Below are 20,602 nucleotides of genomic sequence, written 5' to 3' on the forward strand. Positions count from 1 at the left end.
TTGTGTAAAACATATATCAATAGCTAGATGTGTTTTAACTCTTTGTTTTTAAAAACTAGATGTCTGCAACTTGCATAAAATTCTACATGAACATCCAATAATCCTATTTTATATTCATAGGTTCTGAAGTCCAGAAGACTCAGTCAGGTAAGTTTCCCTGCAAAGGTAATTGATATATAGTAGTTATATCTTGGAGTCTGTTATTTCAGAAGTTGAGACACCACTGGCAGAAAGTACAGGGAATGTACATGGTTTGTTTAATGTCACTGTAGTGATGACCCAGAGAGTGTGACCTCCTAACATTGTAAGTATAGCAGCAGTAATAGTCTTTTCAGCTCCTCAAGCTTGCTATGCAATTGAGTGACCTTCTGTTTGCAGCTTTATACCCCTTCTTGGCTTTGTTAGTGATTTTTGATCAACATCTGAGTTTAGGATAGAGAATTTCAATTTGAGTATTTTTTTAAAATCTGGAAATAAAAAGATTTTAGTTCATGTGACCACGATGCTGTCACTTTGTAGTCAAAAGCCCTTTTAGATTAGATTATATTACTTTACAGTGTGGAAACAGGCCCTTCGGCCAACAAGTCCACACCGACCCGCTGAAGCGCAAACCACCCATACCCCTTCATTTACCTCTTACCTAACACTACGGACAATTTAGCATGGCCAATTCACCTGACCTGCACATCTTTGGACTGTGGGAGGAAACCGGAGCACCCGGAGGAAACCCACGCAGACACGGGGAGAATGTACAAACTCCACACAGTCAGTCGCCTGAGGCGGGAAATGAACCCGGGTCTCTGGCGCTGTGAAGCAGTAGTGCTAACCACTGTGCCACCGTGCCGCCCACGGAAGAGTACCAACTATCCGTATCCCACTCTGGCCTTTCTCAGTGCAGAAAAGGCCTTTTGGCTCAAAGTCTGTACCGCCAAAAATATCCTACTGCTTACACTTGTCCCACTTTGCAGTAGGCCACAGCATTGAATGTTGGAATAATTAGACATCATTCAAACATGTGAAATTTCATGGGCAGATCATCACATGAAATAACCTTCAGATAAAATTGTGAAGGTGACTCCCCAGGATAATTTATGCAAAGGATTATATGCAGCAATAGAGGATCACTCTGCATCACCAAGTTAAGATGGAATGAAAACTTCCTCATCTGTAATTGTCTTGAGGGGCACTTAGTTACAGGTTCTCTTTTATAGAACAACAGGAATGTAAACGGATGAGGATTAAAATCGGCATCAAGCCATCAATCTAATGAATCACAGGAGGAGATTATTCAGCCTATTGTGTCTGCATTGGCTGTCTAAATTAGCAATTTATTCAGTGCAATTGTCTTGCCTTCTCCCTGTAACCCCGCATGTCTTCCTTTCAGGTGATTTTGAGTTTTTCAATTGAACCTGCCTCCACTACGCTTCCAAACAGCATATTCAAGACCCTAACCACTTGCTGCTAAGAGTCATAATCAGAGTCATAGAGATATACAGCATGGAAACAGACCCTTTGGTCCAACCTGTCCATGCTGACCAGATATCCTCATGTCATTTTTGTTCTTTTAGAATTCATTTTAAATCTTTGTCCTCTCATCCTTGGTCTCTTCACAAGTGGAAACTGTCTCTCTCTGTGTCTCTCTGTGTCTCTCTGTGTCTCTCTGTGTCTCTCTGTGTCTGTCTTACCACTTCTCTTCTACAAGGGCAATTGCCCTAATGTCTCTAATCTGTCTTTGTTACTGAAGTCCCTTATCGCTTGAACAAATATTTGGGGCAAATTGTACACCATGAACCCTGTCCAATTGACCAATTTTAAGATACAACTTAGAAAAGGAGAGAGTAAGACATTAGGGAAGGGATACTAAAGCATTGGACCTCAATGGGGGAACACTGGAAATCAGGGAGACACAAGGGAAAATTACAAAGGTGGCAAATAAATTGCAATTTCAATTGTTTTATAATTTACAAATTTTTATGAATACCATCAATAATGTTAATAATTATCAACTGTTCTTCTGAGCATTGCAACTATGAACAGTAGCATCTACATTTCTCTTCCTTAATTACAGAACTGTGTAGGTATAACCCTGCTGCTGGAAGTGTGGTCTCCTGGCAGAAGATCTTGAACAGCGAGGATGTGGAACTTGAGATGGCGAAGGTGAGCCAGTCTGGGTTGTGTCTGCTTGTTACCTAAGGTGATCAGATGCGGTCCTGATGGGACCGGCATGAGAGTGTTTAGTTATTTTTAATTCTTTTCAATCAGAAGAATAATACGCCATGCAACTGTATCTTTTCCAGAGACTAAAGTAGTCCTTGATTATCTTAACCAAGAAAAAAAGCTATTGACTCTTGGTGCTGTAGGGACAAAAGGGTTGGGGGTGTGAGGAGCGTTTGTGTTCCTCAGTGGCTTGTATCTGTGGATTTCCTCATAGTAAAGACTAGGGCATGTATAATGTGCCATTAACGTGGCCACTGATAGGATTGAACAACCTTGAAAATTATTGAAAACTAGATGGGATTGTCCTGGCAACTTAACGTGGCAACTATTGCCTAACCTGTGTATGCAATCTGAGGATGAGATGAAAAAGTGAGACTTCTAATCATTCTCTTTTTTTTCTGTAGGTGGCAGTCTTCTTACTTCATCTCCATACCATAGCCAAACAAAATCCATGGGAGTTTGAGTCTCTTGATATAGACACCCAGGTAAAGCAGATACATTGTTCCTCCTCTACACTCGCACACCCCCACCCCCTCGTCGAAGTAGGGTGACACTGGCAAGCCTGCTATTTATTTACCAGTGGTATTTGGCCTTCTCATTGAACCACTGCAGTCCCTATTGGTGACAGCATTGCCACAGTATGGACTATCAGGATGTTGACCCAATAGAATGAGTATAACTGGGTGTGCTAGGGTGCCCATGACATTGGTGATGGAGACCGCAGGAAAATGGAGTGTTGTTGAAGTGAACTTACTGAGCTGCTGTGCTGCACCTTCATAATGGAACCCCAGCTGGTGATGAAAGGGATGCATGTTGGGCTTTGTGAAAAATGGTGTCAACCAAACTAATTTCTTACTCTGAATAGTTTTGAGTTGGTGGGGGCAGCTTAAAAGATAATTTACTTTCCATATATGACGGACATCAAGAGAATATTTTTCTCTTCAGAGAATGGTGAAGATAGTCATTGGGTAAAAGTAGATTGTTGATTAGCAAGGGAGTTGAAGAGTATTGATTAGTTTGAGGCATGTTTGAGGAGTTGAAGCCACAGTCAGATCAGCTATGATTATACTAAATGGCAGAGGAGGAGAAGGGGCCAAATGGCCTTTTCATAATTTGCGTGTTTTCAAGCTTCCACAAGCATTAATGTGATGGACAGATTGTTTGTATGTAATCAGTGATGTTTACTCTAGTTATTATTGGGGCACTAGGGAGAAGATCAAAGGCTTGGTACTACTGAAGATCGAAGTCCTGTAGAATGACTAGTGTCTGTGGAACCAGAGTTTAGCAAGAAGGGGGTAGTGCCAATGGAAGGAATATTCAGCTTGGGTAAATACCGTGCTTTGAATTTGGGAAATGTTTCCATAACAAATAGACTACCTGTTATTCAGCATTCAGTTTCTCCAGCAAATTCTGTTTTTGTCTCCTGTTGCTGAAATAAGACCATTAGACATAGGAGCGGAAGTAAGGCCATTCAGCCCATCGAGTCCACTCCGCCATTCAGTCATGGCTGATGGGCATTTCAACTCCACTTACCCGCATTCTCCCTGTATTATTCTGAATATTTATTACACAGCACATAATATCCAAACTATGTATGATTTTATAAGGATTGTTCTTGAATTCAGATGGTTCTTTGCTTTCTGAAAACTTTTTGCAGGGATTTAGAATCATACAGCACGGAAACAGTCCATTCCGACCAAGTTTCCTAAACTAAATGAGTCCCACTTGCTCGCGTTTGTCCAATATCATTCTAAACCTTCCCTATTCATGTACCTATCCAAATGTCTTTTAAATATTGTAACTGTACCTGAATCAATCATTTCCTCTGGCAGTTCATTCCACATATGAACCACCCTCTGTGTGAAGAAGTTACCCCTCAGGTCCCTTTAAAACCTTTCTCCTCTCACCTAGTTTTGAACTCCCCCACCCTCGGGAAAAGATCTTTGCTATTCACCTTAACTATGCCCCTATTATAAATTGATTTTATAAATTTCTATAAGGTCACTCCTCAATCTCCAGTGAAAAAAGTCCAAGTCTATCCTTATAACTCAAACTGTCCAGTCCTGGCAACATCCCAGTAAATCTTTTCTGAACCGTCTCCAATATCTTTGCTATAGCAGGGCAATCAGAACTGGACACAGTACTCCAAAAGTGGCCTCACCAGAATCCTGTACAGGCCTCATCCTGTACATTCTTCATTTCTATTTTGCTTCTTGAAAGTTAAAATTGACTAATCCCCACCTTCGTTCCTTCACAGGGTGAACTGGTGGGAATGCTTCGATATATTCTTGACAATGAAGAAGCAATTTATTTGGATAATAACTTGGTCGTGTTCTTGCGGAGTAGAGGTAACTTGTATTTTTTAAAAAATAACTTTGTCCCAACAGCATGCAAGCTTTCATTTGTAGATCATTTTCCTACTTGCAGACCATAAGAAATAGGAATGTAAGTAGGTTATTTAGCCCCTTGAGACTGCTTTGCCAATCAATACCGATCCAGTATTCCTCATGTCCAATTTCCTGCCCTTTCCGCATAACTCTTGAGTATCCTAGATAAAGCATCTGCCATCTTCCCTTTAATAATGCACAAGGACTCTGTCCTCACAGCTCTCTGTGACAAGGAGTTCCAAAGAGAAGCAACGCTTTGAGAGAAGAAATTTTTCCTCCTATCAGCCTTAAATTGTCACCCTTTATTCTGAGACTACGCCCTCTAGTGCTAGACTGTCACATGAAGGGAAACATTCTCTCAGCATTTACCTGGTCCAGCCCCTTAAGAATTCTATATGTTTCAATGCGATCACTTCGCATTCTTCGAAATTCCAATGAGTCCAACTCTGTTTAACCAAACCAGAAATTGCAGGAGAAACTCAGCAAGTCTGGCAAAATCTGTGGAGAGAAAGCAGAGTTAACGTTTCATGTCCAGTGACCCTTCTTCAGAAGTAGCTAGGAAAAGACTAGGTATGTGTTGAAGATGAGGAGGGAGGAAGAGTAAATGATAGGTCGAAATAGAGTCCAGGGAGCGGGCTTACTGGCTTTCGGGCTGACAAAGGAACAGATAATGGTCAGTTCGGGGGGTATCAGTATCTGCTAATGGGGGCCATTAATAGTTGACAAGAGATTGGTTAACATTGGAATAGGATGTGCAAGATGCTCAGGCCCAGTTGGGCTGCTGCCACAATCAACTCATTGTGAGCTACTAATGGCCCCCATTAGCAGTTATAAATTATCTCAGGCTGATCATTACCTATTCCTTTGTCTGCCGAGCAGCCAGAATGCTTGTTCTCTATTTCCATCTATCATCTACTCTTCCTGTCTCCACTCACCTCATACACACACACACCACCTTTTCCTAGCTCATTCAATTCTAAAGAAGAGTCACTGTACATGAAATGTTAGCTCTGCTTTCTCACCACAGATTTTGCCAGACCTGCTGAGTTTCTCCAAAATTTCTTGTTTTTATTTCAAGATTTCTGGCCTCTGCAGTTTTTGGTTTTGATTTGTTGTTTAGTGCCCAACTTATTTAACCTTTTGATCAAAAGACAATCCCTACCCACTGGGGTTCATCCTAGTGAACCTTCTGTGAACTGTCTGCAGTAAAATATTATTTAGGGGAGATATCATTTTACTGCAGTCAGTTCACAGAACGTTCACTAGGATGAACCCTAGTGGGTAGGAACATAGAACATCTATGTTCTATGTTCCTACCCACTAGGGTTCATCCTAGTGAACCTTCTCTGAACTGTCTGCAGTAAAGTGATATCTCCCCGAAACAAGGGGACCAAAACTGCTATCATTACTCCAGATATAATCTCATTAGCATTTTGCACTGAACAAGTTGGACTTCTCTACTAATAAACTCCAACCCCTTGAAATAAGAGCCAATGTTTCATCAGCCTTCCTGATTACCTGCTGCACCCTGTGTGCTAGCTTTGTGTCTGATGCAAAATACCCTCAAGTTCCTTTGGGTTGCAGTTTTCTGCAGTTTTTTTCTGTTTAAGTGAAAGTAATTTAAATGCCAACCTATCCACCTCTATTTGAAGTTGTCTGTTGACTTTCTTCAAGGCTCATCAGCTTTTGGGTAAGAGGGGGTTTTAGATTTCCACTCCCACTCTTCCTGAATGGCTGGTTCACATTTCATGGTTCTGTCCCTCTTTGTTTAGATTCCCCCTTCATTTTTCCTCTGCTACACTATCAATTCCTTCAAAGGCCTTAACCCTCAATCCCTCAAATAAAGAAGTTTAAGTGATATTACAAGTATCCAAATTTAAAAACCTCAGCCTCACTTTCTTTAATGTTTTATTTTTATCTATTCTTTTCTAGCCACATCTCCAGTCGCCCGTCTATTCAGCGCTAGTTCAGATGAGACTAATTCGCCACCAATTAGTGAGAAAACTGGAGGGCATAAAACAAAATTTTTAACATCCAGTGTGTACAGGTCAGTACTCTGACATGATTCTGGTGTTCGAGACACACTCACTCCCCTCTCTCACACCATTTAAAATATGCTATTGTATTATACTTAAAAGAAAAATCATCTGATGTTTAGATTAGATTCCCCACAGTGTGGAAACAGGTCATTTGGCCCAACAAGCCCACACCAACCCTCCAAAGAGTAACCCACACAGATCCATTTTCGTGTGACTGATGCATCCAACACTATGAGCAATTTAGCATGGCCAATTCACCTGACCTGCAGGTCTTTGGACTGTGGGAGGAAACGCGAGCACCCGGAGGCAACCTACGCAGCCATGGGGAGAACGTGCAAACCCACACAGCCACCCGAGGCTGGAATTGAACCCGGATCCCTGGCGCTATGGTGCAGCAGTGCTAGCCACTGAGCCACCGTGCCGCCCACAGTGTTCATGTTGTCAAAATTAATGTATCCCGTTTATAGGAGGAATAGGGTCAAAAAGAATGGTGCAGGGAAAGAACAGCCGGTCAGGCAGCATTCGAGGAGCAGCAGAGTCAACGCTTTGAGCATAAGCTCTTCATCAAGAATAGGAACAGGAATAATCTGTTTAACCTCTGTTTTATCATGGCTGATTTTCAAACTAACTCCTTTTTTTCATATTTACTAATACTAGTTGTTAGGATCCCAGAATGGATGACCAAACTTTTATGTTACAATTGGCTAGGGTAGCAGTTACATTTTCAAGTAAGCAAAGAGTGAGACCCCAGCTGTTTGATGAGATAAAACCGTAAAAGCCATAGGATCCCATAGTTTCAATCAAACAGTAAACTTGACAATGCAAATGAGTATAGTGATACAATTGACAATATTTGCAATTTAATTGTAATCAGTTGTTAGAATATATTCTAAGGTAAATATGGGTAAAAGTCTGTGGTCAAGCACCCCACAGAGCACATCAGAAAGCAAATGCGTTCATGACAGATCCCATGGACTTCTCAGCAATTCCCCCCGCCCAGCCATTAGTGACATGGTAAGTCATTAAAATTGTACAATAGATTCCAAATTCTTCTCTTTCAAAAGTGTAGCTTTGGGATGCTCGTGAGTTACTCAGTCATGGACTGCCTCAATGACTGCTCATATTCAAGTATCTGAAATGAGACTGTACTATTCTGGGAACTGCACTCCAGTGTCTATTCTCAGCCACATTTTCAGCTTTCCACAGACAGCTAGCTTTATTCCTTTGTTTCTCTGCCTTGAAAATATCCAAGGACCCTCCTTCCACCATGTTTTCAGGTATTCCAAACCGTTGTGACCCTCAGAAGAAAAATCACCTAATCTCCATTTTAAATGGACAACCTGGATTTTTAAACAGTCCTTTAGTGCTTTTAGATTCTCTATAAGAGGAAAAATTGCTCTCCACATCTAACTGGCCAAGAACCTTCAGCATTTTCTTTCAACCAAGTTGCCTTTTAATCTTTTCAATTCCAGCAGGTACAAGACTAGCCTGTCTAACCTTTCTTCATAAGGCAACCTGCCAAATCGAGGTACAGGTATTAGTCTATTAAACCTGCTCTGAATTCTTTCCAAAGTGTTTACATACATCTTTAAATAAGGACCAATACTGAGCATTATAGTCCAGTGTCGTTTATAACTGGAAACATAACCTCCTGATTTTTGCATTTGGTTTTCCTTGTGATACATGATAACAGTCCATCAGCTTTCTTAATTATTTTCTATACCTTTGACTTTGTGATTTGTGCATAAGGGCAGCAAGATCCCTCTGCATTCAGGGCTCTGTAATGTCTCACCAGTTAGATAATATGCTTCTCCTTGCCAAAATGGACAGTATGACATGTTTTCACCTTATTCTCCATTTATCACATCTTTGTCTGCACGCTTAACCTATCAAATTTGTTTTTATAACTAGTGATCTCTTCACAAGTTTGTTTTCTACCTTTCTTTGCATCATCAAATTTAACGGCCATACCTTCCGTCACTTTGCTGAAGTCATGTATATAAATGATAAGCTGTTGAAGTCCTAGCACCATTCACTGTGACATGTCACATTTTACATCTTGCCAACCTAAAAATGATTCATTTACATCTAGTGTTTCCTTTTAGCCAGTTATTATCTTTAGGGAAGGAAACAGCCATCCTTCCCTACAAGTAAGTCCAGACCCATGGCTCTGTGGTTGACTCTCCACTGTTCTCTGGGCATTTAGGGATGGATGATAAATACTGGCCTAGCCAGCAATGCCCTCATCCCATGAATGAATATCAAAAAAAATGGACCCCAGACACCTCGAGCTTTTATTTTGCACAATAACTTTTTATAAGACTTTATCAAATGCCTTTTGGAAATACATTCATTGGATCCCCTTTGTCCACAGCACGTAACCTCGTCCAAGATTTTGCAACTTATTGTTCAAATGTGATTTCCCATAATCGGGATGATACAAACATGATCTGAATGCATGCCAATGCCATGAGAGCTGTTTTTGTAATTGAACTGTTTTAGACCTGCTGTTATTTGAGACTCTCTTTATTGAATTTCCCACTTGCCATGTATTTTTCAGCTATTATCATATTATAAGGTTTGTCCATTAGGTGCACACAATCAAATAACTGGAGCTGAAATTATTTTTACAATTGTAAACATGTTATAGTTGCCATCTTGTATAGTAAACTGCTCACTCTGCTGTCACACAAACTTGTCTGGTGAGTGGTGGAGACTGTGCATGTTGGGCATCACTGTTTTACTTGAGAGCTATTCACTGGTTCCAAATAAACAGGGTTGATGAGCTAAAAGATGTAAAGAAAGGGTCTGCAATGTTTTGGTAGTTATCTCTATCCTTCAATTTTGCAGTTCTGCACCATCTAACTCTCCTACATCGCCCATGCGGGACTTCATGCAAACCCCATTAGTCCAAGTGCGGCGCATGAAGAGACAGCTTGCGGATGCACGAACACTTCGCGATGATTTGGAGATCGAGCTGACTGAAGCCCGCAAGTTGCTTACCGAGAAAGGTAACAGAAAAGAAATTATATTCCTTCACAGATTGGTTTCTGGTATGTGTTTGTGCAGTGTGAGTGAGGAATCCTGAGGTGATTGTATTCCCAAAGCATTCTCTTTCTTGTCCTCCTCAGCAATGGTGGTTACAGAGCTGGGGACATGCTGCAGAGCGTCTTGTAGTTATGTTTACTGTAATCATCCTGTATCGATGATAGTGGGCACAGACATTGTGTCTGCTAGCATAAATGGCAACCAAACAGACTTGAAAGCAGCTCTGTCACTGAGCTATTGCATTTTCTTTTTACGTTCTCATTAATGATATGTTGGTGTTGCTAGGCATTTGTTTCCCATTGCTAGTTGCTCTGAGAAAGTGGCAGTGAATGTCTTTCTTACGTTGAGTATTTGTTACTGTTTGACATAATTGAGTGACTTGCTAAGCCAGTTCAGTTGACTATGTTGATGTGTATATAGACCCAGACTGAGAGCGATGGGCAGGTTCCCTTCCCTAGGGGACATTAGTGACCAGACAGATTCCTGGAATGGCAGGACTGACGTATGAAGAAAAACTGAATTGGTTATGACTATATTCACTGAAGCTTAGAGGAATGAGGGTGGCCTCATAAAAATCTATAAAATTCTAACAGGATTAGACAAGTTAAATGCAGGCGCAATGTTCCCAAAAGCCAAGGAATCCAGAACAAGGGGACGTAGTGTAAGGATGGCGTGGGTTAGCCATTCAGATTTGAGATGACAAATTTCTTAACTCAGAGAGTAGTGAGCCTGTGGAATTCTCTGCTACAGAAAGCGGTTCAGACCCAAATAGTGAATGTTTTCAAGATGGACATAGATGCCGTTAGAGTCATAGAGATGTACAGCACTTCGGTCCAACTCGTCCATGCCAACCAGATATCGAAAGCTAATCTAGTCCCACTTGCCAGCATCTGGCCCATATCCCTCCAAGCCCTTCCTATTCATTTACCCATCCAGATGCATTTTAAATGTTACAATTGTACCAGCCTTCATCACTTCCTCTGGCGGCTCATTCCATACACACACCACCCTCTGCATGAAAAGTTGCCCCTTAGATCCCTTTTTATATCTTTCCCCTCTCACCCTAAACCGATGCCATCTAATTCTGGACTCCCCAACCCCAAGGAAAATACTTTGTCTATTTATCCTATCTATGACCCTCATGATTTTATAATCCTCTATAATGTCACCCCTCAACCTCTCATGCTGCAGGGAAAACAGCCCCAGCCTATTCAACCTCTCCCTATAGCTCTCATCCTGCAACCCAGGTAACATCCTTGTACATCTTTTCTGAACCCTTTCAAGTTTCACAACATCCTTCCAATAGGAAGGAAACCAGAATTGCACGCAGTATTCCAAAAATGGCCTAACTAATGTCTTGTACAGCTTCAACATGACCTCTCAACTCCTGTACTCAATAGTGTGACCAAGAAAGGAAAGCATACCAAACGCCGCCTTCACTTTCCTTTCTACCTGCAACTCTGCTTTCAAGGAGCTGTGAACCTGCACTCCAAGATCTCTTTGTTCACAGCACTCCCCAGGACCTTATCATTAAGTGTGTAAGTCCTGCTAAGATTTGCTTTCCCAAATGCAATACCTTGCATTTATTTAAATTTAAACTTCATCTGCCACTCCTCAGCCCATTGACCCATCTGATCAAGATCCCATTGTAGTCTGAGGTAACCTTCTTCGCTGTCCATGACACCACCAATTTTGGTGTCATCTGCAAACTTACTAACGTTACTAACTATGCCTCCTACGTTCACATCCAAATCATTTATGTAAATGACAAAAAGTAGTGGACCCAGCACTGATCCTTGTGGCACTCCACTGATCACAGGCCTCCAGTCAGAAAAACAACCCTCCACCACCACCCTGTCTTCTACCTTTGAGCCAGTTCTGTATCCAAATGGCTAGTTCTCTGTATTCTGAGATCTAACCTTGCGAGCCAGTCTCCCATGGGGAACTTTGTCGAACGCCTTACTGAAGTCCACGTGGATCACGTCCATTGCTCTGCCCTCAACAATCCTCTTTGTTACTTCAAAAAACTCAATCAAGTTTGTGAGACATGATTTCCCATGCACAAAGCCATTGGTGACTATCCCTAATCAGTCCTTGCCTTTCCAAATACATGTACATCTTGTCCCTCAGGATTCCCTCTAACAACTTGCCCAACAACGATGTCATGCTTACTGGTCTGTAGTTCCTTGGCATGTCCTTACCTCCTTTCTTAAATATTGGTACCACATTAGTCAACCTCCAGTCTTCTGGTACCTCACCTGTGACTATTGATGATACAAATATCACTTCCCATGGCTTTTCAGAGTTCTCGGGTACACCTGATCAGGCCCTGGGGATTTATTTACCTTTTGTGTTTTAAGACACCCAGCACTTCCTTCTCTGTAATATGGACATTTTTCAAGATGTCACCATCTATTTCCCTACATTCTTTATCTTCCATGTCCTTCTGCGCAGTAAACACTGCTGCCAAATACTCGTTTAGTATCTCCTCCATCTCCTGCGGCTCCACACACAGGCTGCCTTGCTGGTCTTTGAGGGGCCCTATTGTCTCCCTAGTTACCCTTTTGTCCTTTTAATGTATTTGCAAAAACCCTTTGTTTCTCCTTAACCGTTTTACCAAAGCTATCTCATGTCCCCTTTTTGTTCTCCTGATTTTACTCCTACTGCCTTATACTATTCTAAGGACTCACTCTATCTATCCTTGACATGGCATGTGATTCCTTCTTTTTCTGAACCAAACCCCCAATTTCTTTAGTCATAACAGCATTCTGTACACCTTCCAGCCTTTCCTTTCACCCTAACAGGAATATACTTTCTCTGGACTCTCGTTATCTCATTTCTGAAGGCTTCCCATTTTCCAGCCGTCCCTTTACCTGCGAACATCTGCCCCCAGTCAGCTTTTGAAAGTTCTTGCCTAATACTGTCAACATTAGCCCTTCTCCAACTTCAACTTTTAGATCTGACCTATCCTTTTCTATCCCTATTTTAAATCTAATAGAATTGTGGTCGCTGGCCCCAAAGTGCTCGCCCACTGACAACTCATTTCCCTTGCATTATTTCCCAAGAATAGGTCAAATTTTGCACCTTCTCTCGTAGGTACATTCACATATTGAATCAGAAACAAATTCCTCTCCATCTCAACCCTTAACACGATGGCTGTCCTAGCCTATGTTTGGAAAGTTAAAGTATCTTTGGGGTAAAGAGATCAAAGGGTATGGAGGGAGAACTGGAACGAGGTACTGAGATGGATGGTTGGCCATGGTCATATTGAATGGCCTGTTCCAACTCCTATTTTCTAGGTTTCCATGAGCCAGTTGAGTGGATAATTTTAGTATATTAGATTAGATTCCATACAGTGTGGGAACAGGCCCTTCGGCCCAACAAGTCCACACCGACCCTCCGAAGAGCGATCCACCCCTCTCTGACTAATTCACCTAACACTGTGGGCAATTTAACATGGCCAATTCACCTAACCTGCACATCTTTGGACTATGGGAGGAAACCAGAGCACCTGGAGGAAACCCACACAGACACTGGGAGAATGTGCAAACTCCACACAGACAGTCGCCTGAGGTTGGAAATGAACCTGGGATCCTGGTGCTGAGAGGCAGCAGTGCTAACCACTGAGTCACTGTTCTGCCACAAAATGACATTGAGCAATAGCAGAGGATGGTTTACCATTGAAAGAATGTAGATGCATAAAGTCAATCTGGTATTTGACTTTGAAGGAAACGTTCAGGTGAAGGTGTTCCCATGGCATTACTGTTCTTGTTTGAGCTAATGTATCAGCAAGGCACCTGTCCTCTTGCTGTCCTCCTGTGCTGTGGAACATGGGAATTATGCTGGATTGGTTACAGGCATGTGTTCTAATGCAAAAAATAGTTGGGAAAGCAAATGGGGAGGATGATCCAGAGTCTGCAGAGGATAGACAGGTTAAATCGGTGGGCATAAGCTTGCCAGATGGAATATAAATGAGGGAAAGAATGAAGTTATGCATTTTGGCAGGAAAAATAGAGGAACTGAATATTATTTAAATGGAGAAAGACTACAGAATGCTATGGAAAAGAGGGATTTGAGAATCCTTGTCCATGAGTCCAAAAACACTAGTGTCCGCATTCAGTGGATAGTAGAGACAGCAAAAAGAATGTTGGCCGTTACTTCAAAGAGAATGAAAATTAAAAATAGGGAGATTTTGCTAAAACTAGATAAGGCACTGGTTAGACCATAACTGTCGAACACTTTACTGCCCCTTATCTAAGTAAAGGTATACTGGCATTGGAGGCACTCCAGAGAAGGTTCCTAGGATGATACCAGCTATGAAGAGTGTCTTCTGTCGAGGGGTTGTGTGAATGAAAGGCTACCTTATTGAAATATAGATTCTTATGGGACTTGACAAGGTATATGTGAAAAGATTGTTTCCCTTCAGGGAGAGTCCAGGGCCAGAGGATGTAATCTCAGAATAAGGAGTTCCCCCATTTATAACCGATAAGGAGGAATTGCTTCTCTGAGAGTAGTGAATCTATCCTGCGGAGGACAGGCGAGGTGATTAAATATATTCAAAGCTAAGATAGACATGTTTTTAATTGATAAGGGAATCAATGGTTATGGAAAAAAGACAGGAAAGTGAAATTAAAGATTATCAGATCAGCCATGATCTCATTGAATGGCGAGGCAGACTCGCTAGGCTAAACAGCCTCTTCTTATGTATTGTGGTCTTATGGCCCTTTGGGATCATTAGAACAGATGTTTTTCTAGACTGCCTCTCTCGCTAGCTAATTATATTTTGGGGCAGCATTTAGATGACTACATTATTGAATAACAACACTCGAAGCTTGACACCATCCAGGAAAAAGCAGCCCACTTGGCACCACATCCACTCGAGCACCAACACTCAGTAGCAACAGTACATACCATCTACAAGATGCATGGTGGAAATTCACCAAAGAGCCTTAGAGAGCACCTTCCAAATCCATGACCAAATCCATCTAGAGGACAAGGGCAGCTGATAAATGAGTATACCACCCGCTGCAAGTTCCCCTTCAAGTCACTTGCCATCCTGACTTGGAAATATATCACCGTTCCTTCACTGTCGATTGGTCAAATTTTGAACTTCTCTCCCCAAGGGAATTGTGGGTCTACTTACAGCACATGGACTGCAGCAATTTAAGAAGGCAGTTCAGCACCACCTTCTCAAGGGCAAATGGGGATGGGCAATAAATGCTGATCCATCCCATGACGCTCTCTATCCACAAATGTTTTTTTTAAAAAAAAGCTGGGCTCAGGAATAAGGAGTAAGAAGAAGAAGAAAACTAGTGAATCTACCCGGTGGAATGATCTTCTCCTGGCACATGCATCTCGTAACACGTTAGGTTACATGAAAAGCTGGCTTGGATTTGATTGGAACCCTTTTCACGATTCTGTTTTTTACTGACTTCAGTGAGTAGCTCTGTTACCTCTGAGTGAGACCCACTTCAGCAACCTGATCACACAATCTAGGGCTAGGCCAGAGTTGTGGATTCATAGATTCACATCCTACAGTGGCAGCTTGTGGAATTGAAAGCCAATCTTTGTAAAACTATGACATTGTCATTAATTGTCAAAAGAACATATTTAGTTCATTCATATCAGTTACTGAAAGAGATCTGCGATTCTTATTTGGTTTGGTCTTCACATGACTGCAGATCCAAAGCACAAGGTTGAATCTTTACTCTTGTCAATGTCAGTTACGGATGGATATCATATGCTGTTCTTGCTAGTGATGTTAGGAGAAAGTGAAAACTGCAGATGCTGGCAAAGCACAACAGGTCAAGCAGCATTTGAGGAGTTGACATTTCGGGCATAAGCCCTTCATGGTCTGCGGTGCTTTTCCAAACCACACTTTTTGACTTTGCCAGTGATGCTCAAATCATACATTTGAATACCAAAATATTATGGTTAACACGCTCAGTCAGTAATGAGAATAGTCTGCAATATTACCATTTTGGATGAGACATTAAACTGGGTCTTTGCTCTCAGGTTGACCTGAGAGATCCCTTAAAAACATGTCTATCTTAGCTTTGAATATATTTAATCCACCATTCAGGCTGTCCCGATGTTCTCTCAAATGTTTATCTTTCAGCTGAGATATTTTGGTCATCACCTTTATCATGGTCACGGGAACTTTTTTTCAAGTGGCTTCTGTGTTTCCTACATTACAACAGTGACTACACTTCGAAAGTATTTCATTGGTTGGAAAATTGCTTTGGGATATTCTACAGTTATGAAAGATATGATAAAATGGCAATTATTTCTCCTTTTGTATACATCTATTTTCTAAACAGGAATCAGTATCGCTTAATGGGGAGCACTTACCTGTAAGCCAGCAGTTCCTGTGTTTGTAACCTACTGCAGAGACTTGAGCTTGTAATCCAGCCTGACACTTGTAGGCAGCACTGAGGGAGTCAGTGCAAGGCTGAAAGGTCAGATAATCAGCCCTCAGGATTGTCGAGGGGAGTCAGGTTGCTGTATTGTGAGCTGCAGTTGTTTGGTTAAGACATTGAATGAGAGTGGTTAGTGCAGGTGATTGTGTCAGGTTGGGGGGTGGAGTCACCAACATCAGAACTAATTTGTAAGTAAGTGGGCCAGACTTAACTTCATGCTGTCTCTATGATTTCCTTGTTCTCTTTCACTAGAAACGCAGATCTCAATCATGCAGCAGAAGATCGAGCGTCTTGTGAAACTGACTGAGAAACAAACCAGTGAGGAGGATTCTGATGAACTCAGCAATATGAGGGATAAACATGAAAGGTATCTGCAATTCCAAAATCTGTACTGAAGGCAGAAAAGCACAGAGGGAAGTAGTTAAGTAATGTATTTACAGCATGGAAAAGGGGCATTTATTTTTGGTTCATGTCTGCATCTACACACCACGCAAGCTGTTTACAACCCTCCATCGCATCCTGCCATCCAGTTCCTTCATGTTTATTTGCTTTCCCTTAAAGAAGAACATTATGTATGCATTCAGTCATTCCATGGGTAACAAGTTGTATATTCTGACCACTTTCTAGGCTTTTTATAAAAAAGCTTTCCTAAATTCCCCTCTGGTTTTATTACGACTAACCGATATTAAATGGTCTCTAGTTCTGGTCTCGTCCATTAAGTTGAAATATTTTCTCTGTGCCTATCCTGTCAACCCCTTTCATAATCTAAAGACATCAGTTGCATTACTCTGCAATCTTCCTTGCTCTAGAAAAAAAAGAGCTCAAGCTTGTACACTGTTTCCTGATCAGCATGATCTTTCCATTCTGATATCTTTCTAGTGAATAAAGTTTGTGCCTCTGCTAGTGCCTCCACATCCTCTTTGTAATATGGAGACACAGTACTCCATGTGGCCCCATCAAGGTTTTGCACAGATTTAATGTAACTTCTCTGCTTTTCAGTTCTAATCCTTTGACATTAAACTTGCTGAGTATTATTTCCTTATTTCAGCAGCCTTTAGTTAGGTGTCTGTTCAGTTTGTACAAGAAGAGCAATGAGCTGTCTAGTAGTGTTATGAGAGAAGGTTTCCTCTTTCACTGTATTGGCTTTTAAAACCCAGAATTTTGACTTCAGTGTCAGAGTACTAAATATCCAGTTGTACGTCCCAAAGTGGCAGTTAGGAGTAAGAAGAGTACCTTTCAGTTACTGAGGCCTCTATAGTGGCATAGTTGAGATATTGTGCAGGATCCTCTTCCACTTCTCTCAATGTTTGATGGATTTTATATTTTTTTTGGTTCATGGTATTGAGAAAGAAATCATAGGCTTCCAACTGTAGATTTTTGCAGTGCTTTTGAAGGTATTTTCATTCTGTTTTTGTGGAATTTTTCTGACAGTAAAACATTATGTATTTTTGAGTTCTCTAACTACTGAAAACCTTCCACTTCTACCCAGTGTGTTAAATCGACTACGTGATGCTCAGAAGCAATGCCAGGATCTGAAAACTGAGAAAAACCAAACCGAACGAAAGATTGATAAGCTTGAAGAAGAAAATGGAGATCTTTCATACAAGGTATAATTTTCAGTTATTGTGCTATTGTTTCCTGATTCTTGGGTGGATCTATTGCTGACATGAATTCTGAAGACTCGTGCAAGATTTACGTAGCCTTTTTCGCAATCTCAGAGCATCCCTAAATACTTTTTATACCCGATTATGGACTTCCGAAAAATTATAATTTAGAAAATTACATAGCACCTTCCAAATCCATGACCGAGACATATTTGAAAGTCTTAAGGCAGCAGATACATGGGAATATCAACATCTGTGAGTTCCTCTCTGAGCCACTCATCATTCAGACTTGGAAATATATCGCCATTCCTTCAGTTGCTGAGTCAAAATTCTGGAGCTCTCTACATCAAAACATGACTGGAGCAGTGCAAGAAGCCAGTTCACCACTACCTTCTCAGGCTCAACTAGGAATGAGCAATAAATACTGGCCTAGCCAGATATGCCCACGTCCCAGAAATTAATTTCAAAAATGTAAATGGATATTTATCTGAGTTGGGAAAGAAAAAACTTCAGATCTATCCCTCCTATCAGACAAGCTAATTAGAAGGAGTAATCCACTTAGTCCCTACAGCCTACTCAAACTCTGAGCAAAGACACAAGGAGCACCACAACCTGCATATTCCATTCCAAATCATACACCATGCTGAATTGGAACAGTAGTGGTATTCCTCAAATATTATGGGGTCAAAAGCCTTGAAATTCCTTTCTGACAGCACTGTGGATGGCATTGGTTCAAAAAGGAAGCTTGTCACCTTCTCAAGGGTTGTTAGAGGTTGTTGATAAATGGTGACCTGGCCAACAATATGCACATCCTACAGCAAAATAAAATAGGCACTTTCCTGAGGTTTCATGTGTTCTTCGATCTGTCCCTCATATTCATGTCAGCTTGGCTGAGTTGATTACCCTTTCTTGTTTGGTGCTTGAAAGGGTTATGGGTTCCAGTCCCACTCCAGAGACTAGCATAGACAATTTAGGCTGATACTGTCGTGCAGTACCAAAGGAGTGCGGTCACCAGCAGGCGAATTTGTCACTTGTGGGACTTTGTTGCAAACTAATGCAGAGTCTGCTTGTTTCATCATGAAGGTTTAATTTAGTGATATGATGATTCGTTGTATTTCAAATCTTTTTCTTTCTTCGTGTTAGCTACCTATGTTTGCAGATAGAGCTTAAATTGACACAGCAGTTGATAAGGTTTTCTTAGTGGTGATTAGAATTCATTGTGTGCTGAAGAGGTAATCAGTTTTGCTATTTCAATCTGTGGTCACTGTTAGGTTTACATTGATTGTTCACTGTTCAGGCAGGTTGAGACATATTTGAAACAAAAACAAATTGCTAGGGAAACTCGGCCAGTCTGGCAGCATCTGTGGAGAGAAAGTAAAGTTAATGTTTCATGTTGGTGGTGCTTCAGAATTATTCTTTGTAACCAAATTTACTTTTTTTGGCAACCAAAATCCTCCAGTTGTGGTTCATTTGGTAGTTGTCATTTGACAACTGTGTCATCGCTTGCTCATCCTGGATGACCTCCTGTGGCAGAGGCCAATGGTCACTTTGATAAGGAGTTAGTTTTTTCTTTTGCTCCTCCTAGTTAATGACCAAGTCGGTTATCCTCCAGTCAGCAGATGCCTAGGAGTGTAGTGAGACTCTTCTGTGTCTATATTATCCACAGGTTCGTGACTTGAACAGTCGTCTGGCTCAGTCCCAGAAGGCACTGAATGAGCTAGCAGATGAGCATGAGGCAGCCATACCCCTTTGGGAGGGAAAGCAAAAGCAGCTGGAGAGTGACCTCTGTGTGACGCTCTCAGACAAGGTAAGAATTATTCACAACAGTGTAAACTGAACAGTATTGGGGAGGTAGTGGGAAGTGAGCAGTTATTCATAAGGTACATCTAGGTATTGTGGTAATATTCTAAATAGTATCTGAGAATACCAGGACTTCAAAAAATTAAATTGAGGCAATGAATTATATAAATAAGTCTATGTTTGTTTTTGCTTAGCTGAAATGTGATGTGATACAAGTGCTTAAAATGGTTCATGGATTCAATAGGGTAGAAAGGGAAATGTTTCAAGGCCAAGGAACATGACCTTTAAAATTTGAGCTGGAGTGTTTAAGGATAATATCAGGGTGCACATTTTTATACAAAGGTGAGTGGAAATGTGGAATTCTCTCTTTCCCCAAGTGGCTGTGAAAGCTGAGACTCAGTTGAAGGACTTTTGAGACTGAAGCAGTAGATTTCTAATGAGGGATGCAAAGTTATTTCTCACTCTTGTCCGCACTCTGGATTCTTGTTGTATGCTAGACACACTATGCTAAGAGCAGCATCTGCAATAGTGCTTTTTTTATGTGAAGTAAGTTGAAATTATAATCAAGGTGTAAATAAGCAGAGTATCTCTGTTCATAATATTCTCCAGCCCCTCAGATTTGGATATCTGTACTCATCCAAATCTGGCTTCTTGAGTATTCCTGACCTCAATTTCTTCACTATTGGTGGCTGTGTCTGCAGATGCTAAGGCTCTACACTTAAAACCAACTCTCTTTTATTCTCCTAAACCAAACCTTAAATCCTGCCTTTCTGATCAAACATCTGTCATCCACCCTAATATTTTTGCATGTGGTTCTGTTAGATTGTGGTTCTGTTAGATTGTGTTTCAATTAGGCTCCTATACTGTTCCATGGATTGTTTAATATTTTAGAGGCTGTATAAGTGTAGCTTGCTGCCTCCTGTTCTGCTGAAAAGTGTCAAGGCTGTGAAGGACCCTATATCAGTGTATGATTATTTAAGGAATCACATGAATTCAGTCATGAATTTTGTTTTAAGAGTGTTGTTGTTGGATGCTACACTTCCCTGGGGCTAATTTTAAGTTTTTAAATGTTTTCTTTTTTTGGGTTA

General features: G+C 41.1%; 1 protein-coding gene across 5 annotated transcripts in view; it reads left to right on the forward strand.

Moving 5' to 3' along the window:
- The window catches only part of LOC122550970 (nuclear mitotic apparatus protein 1), a 120,474-nt gene that overhangs the window by 58,965 nt on the left and 40,907 nt on the right, over window positions 1-20,602 (forward strand). For all 5 annotated transcript variants that reach the window (XM_087988457.1, XM_043692529.2, XM_043692531.2 and 2 more), the window contains 9 exons: window positions 121-147; window positions 2,069-2,157; window positions 2,622-2,702; window positions 4,475-4,565; window positions 6,537-6,651; window positions 9,494-9,654; window positions 16,363-16,477; window positions 17,600-17,717; window positions 19,381-19,521. In XM_087988457.1, coding sequence (XP_087844583.1) covers window positions 121-147; window positions 2,069-2,157; window positions 2,622-2,702; window positions 4,475-4,565; window positions 6,537-6,651; window positions 9,494-9,654; window positions 16,363-16,477; window positions 17,600-17,717; window positions 19,381-19,521 — 938 coding nt within the window. The remainder of the gene's footprint in view (window positions 1-120; window positions 148-2,068; window positions 2,158-2,621; window positions 2,703-4,474; window positions 4,566-6,536; window positions 6,652-9,493; window positions 9,655-16,362; window positions 16,478-17,599; window positions 17,718-19,380; window positions 19,522-20,602) is intronic.

Source organism: Chiloscyllium plagiosum, unplaced genomic scaffold (genome assembly GCF_037043375.1).
Source record: "Chiloscyllium plagiosum isolate Xiang-an unplaced genomic scaffold, Cpla_swu_hap1 HiC_scaffold_6, whole genome shotgun sequence".
Lineage (NCBI taxonomy): Eukaryota > Metazoa > Chordata > Chondrichthyes > Orectolobiformes > Hemiscylliidae > Chiloscyllium > Chiloscyllium plagiosum.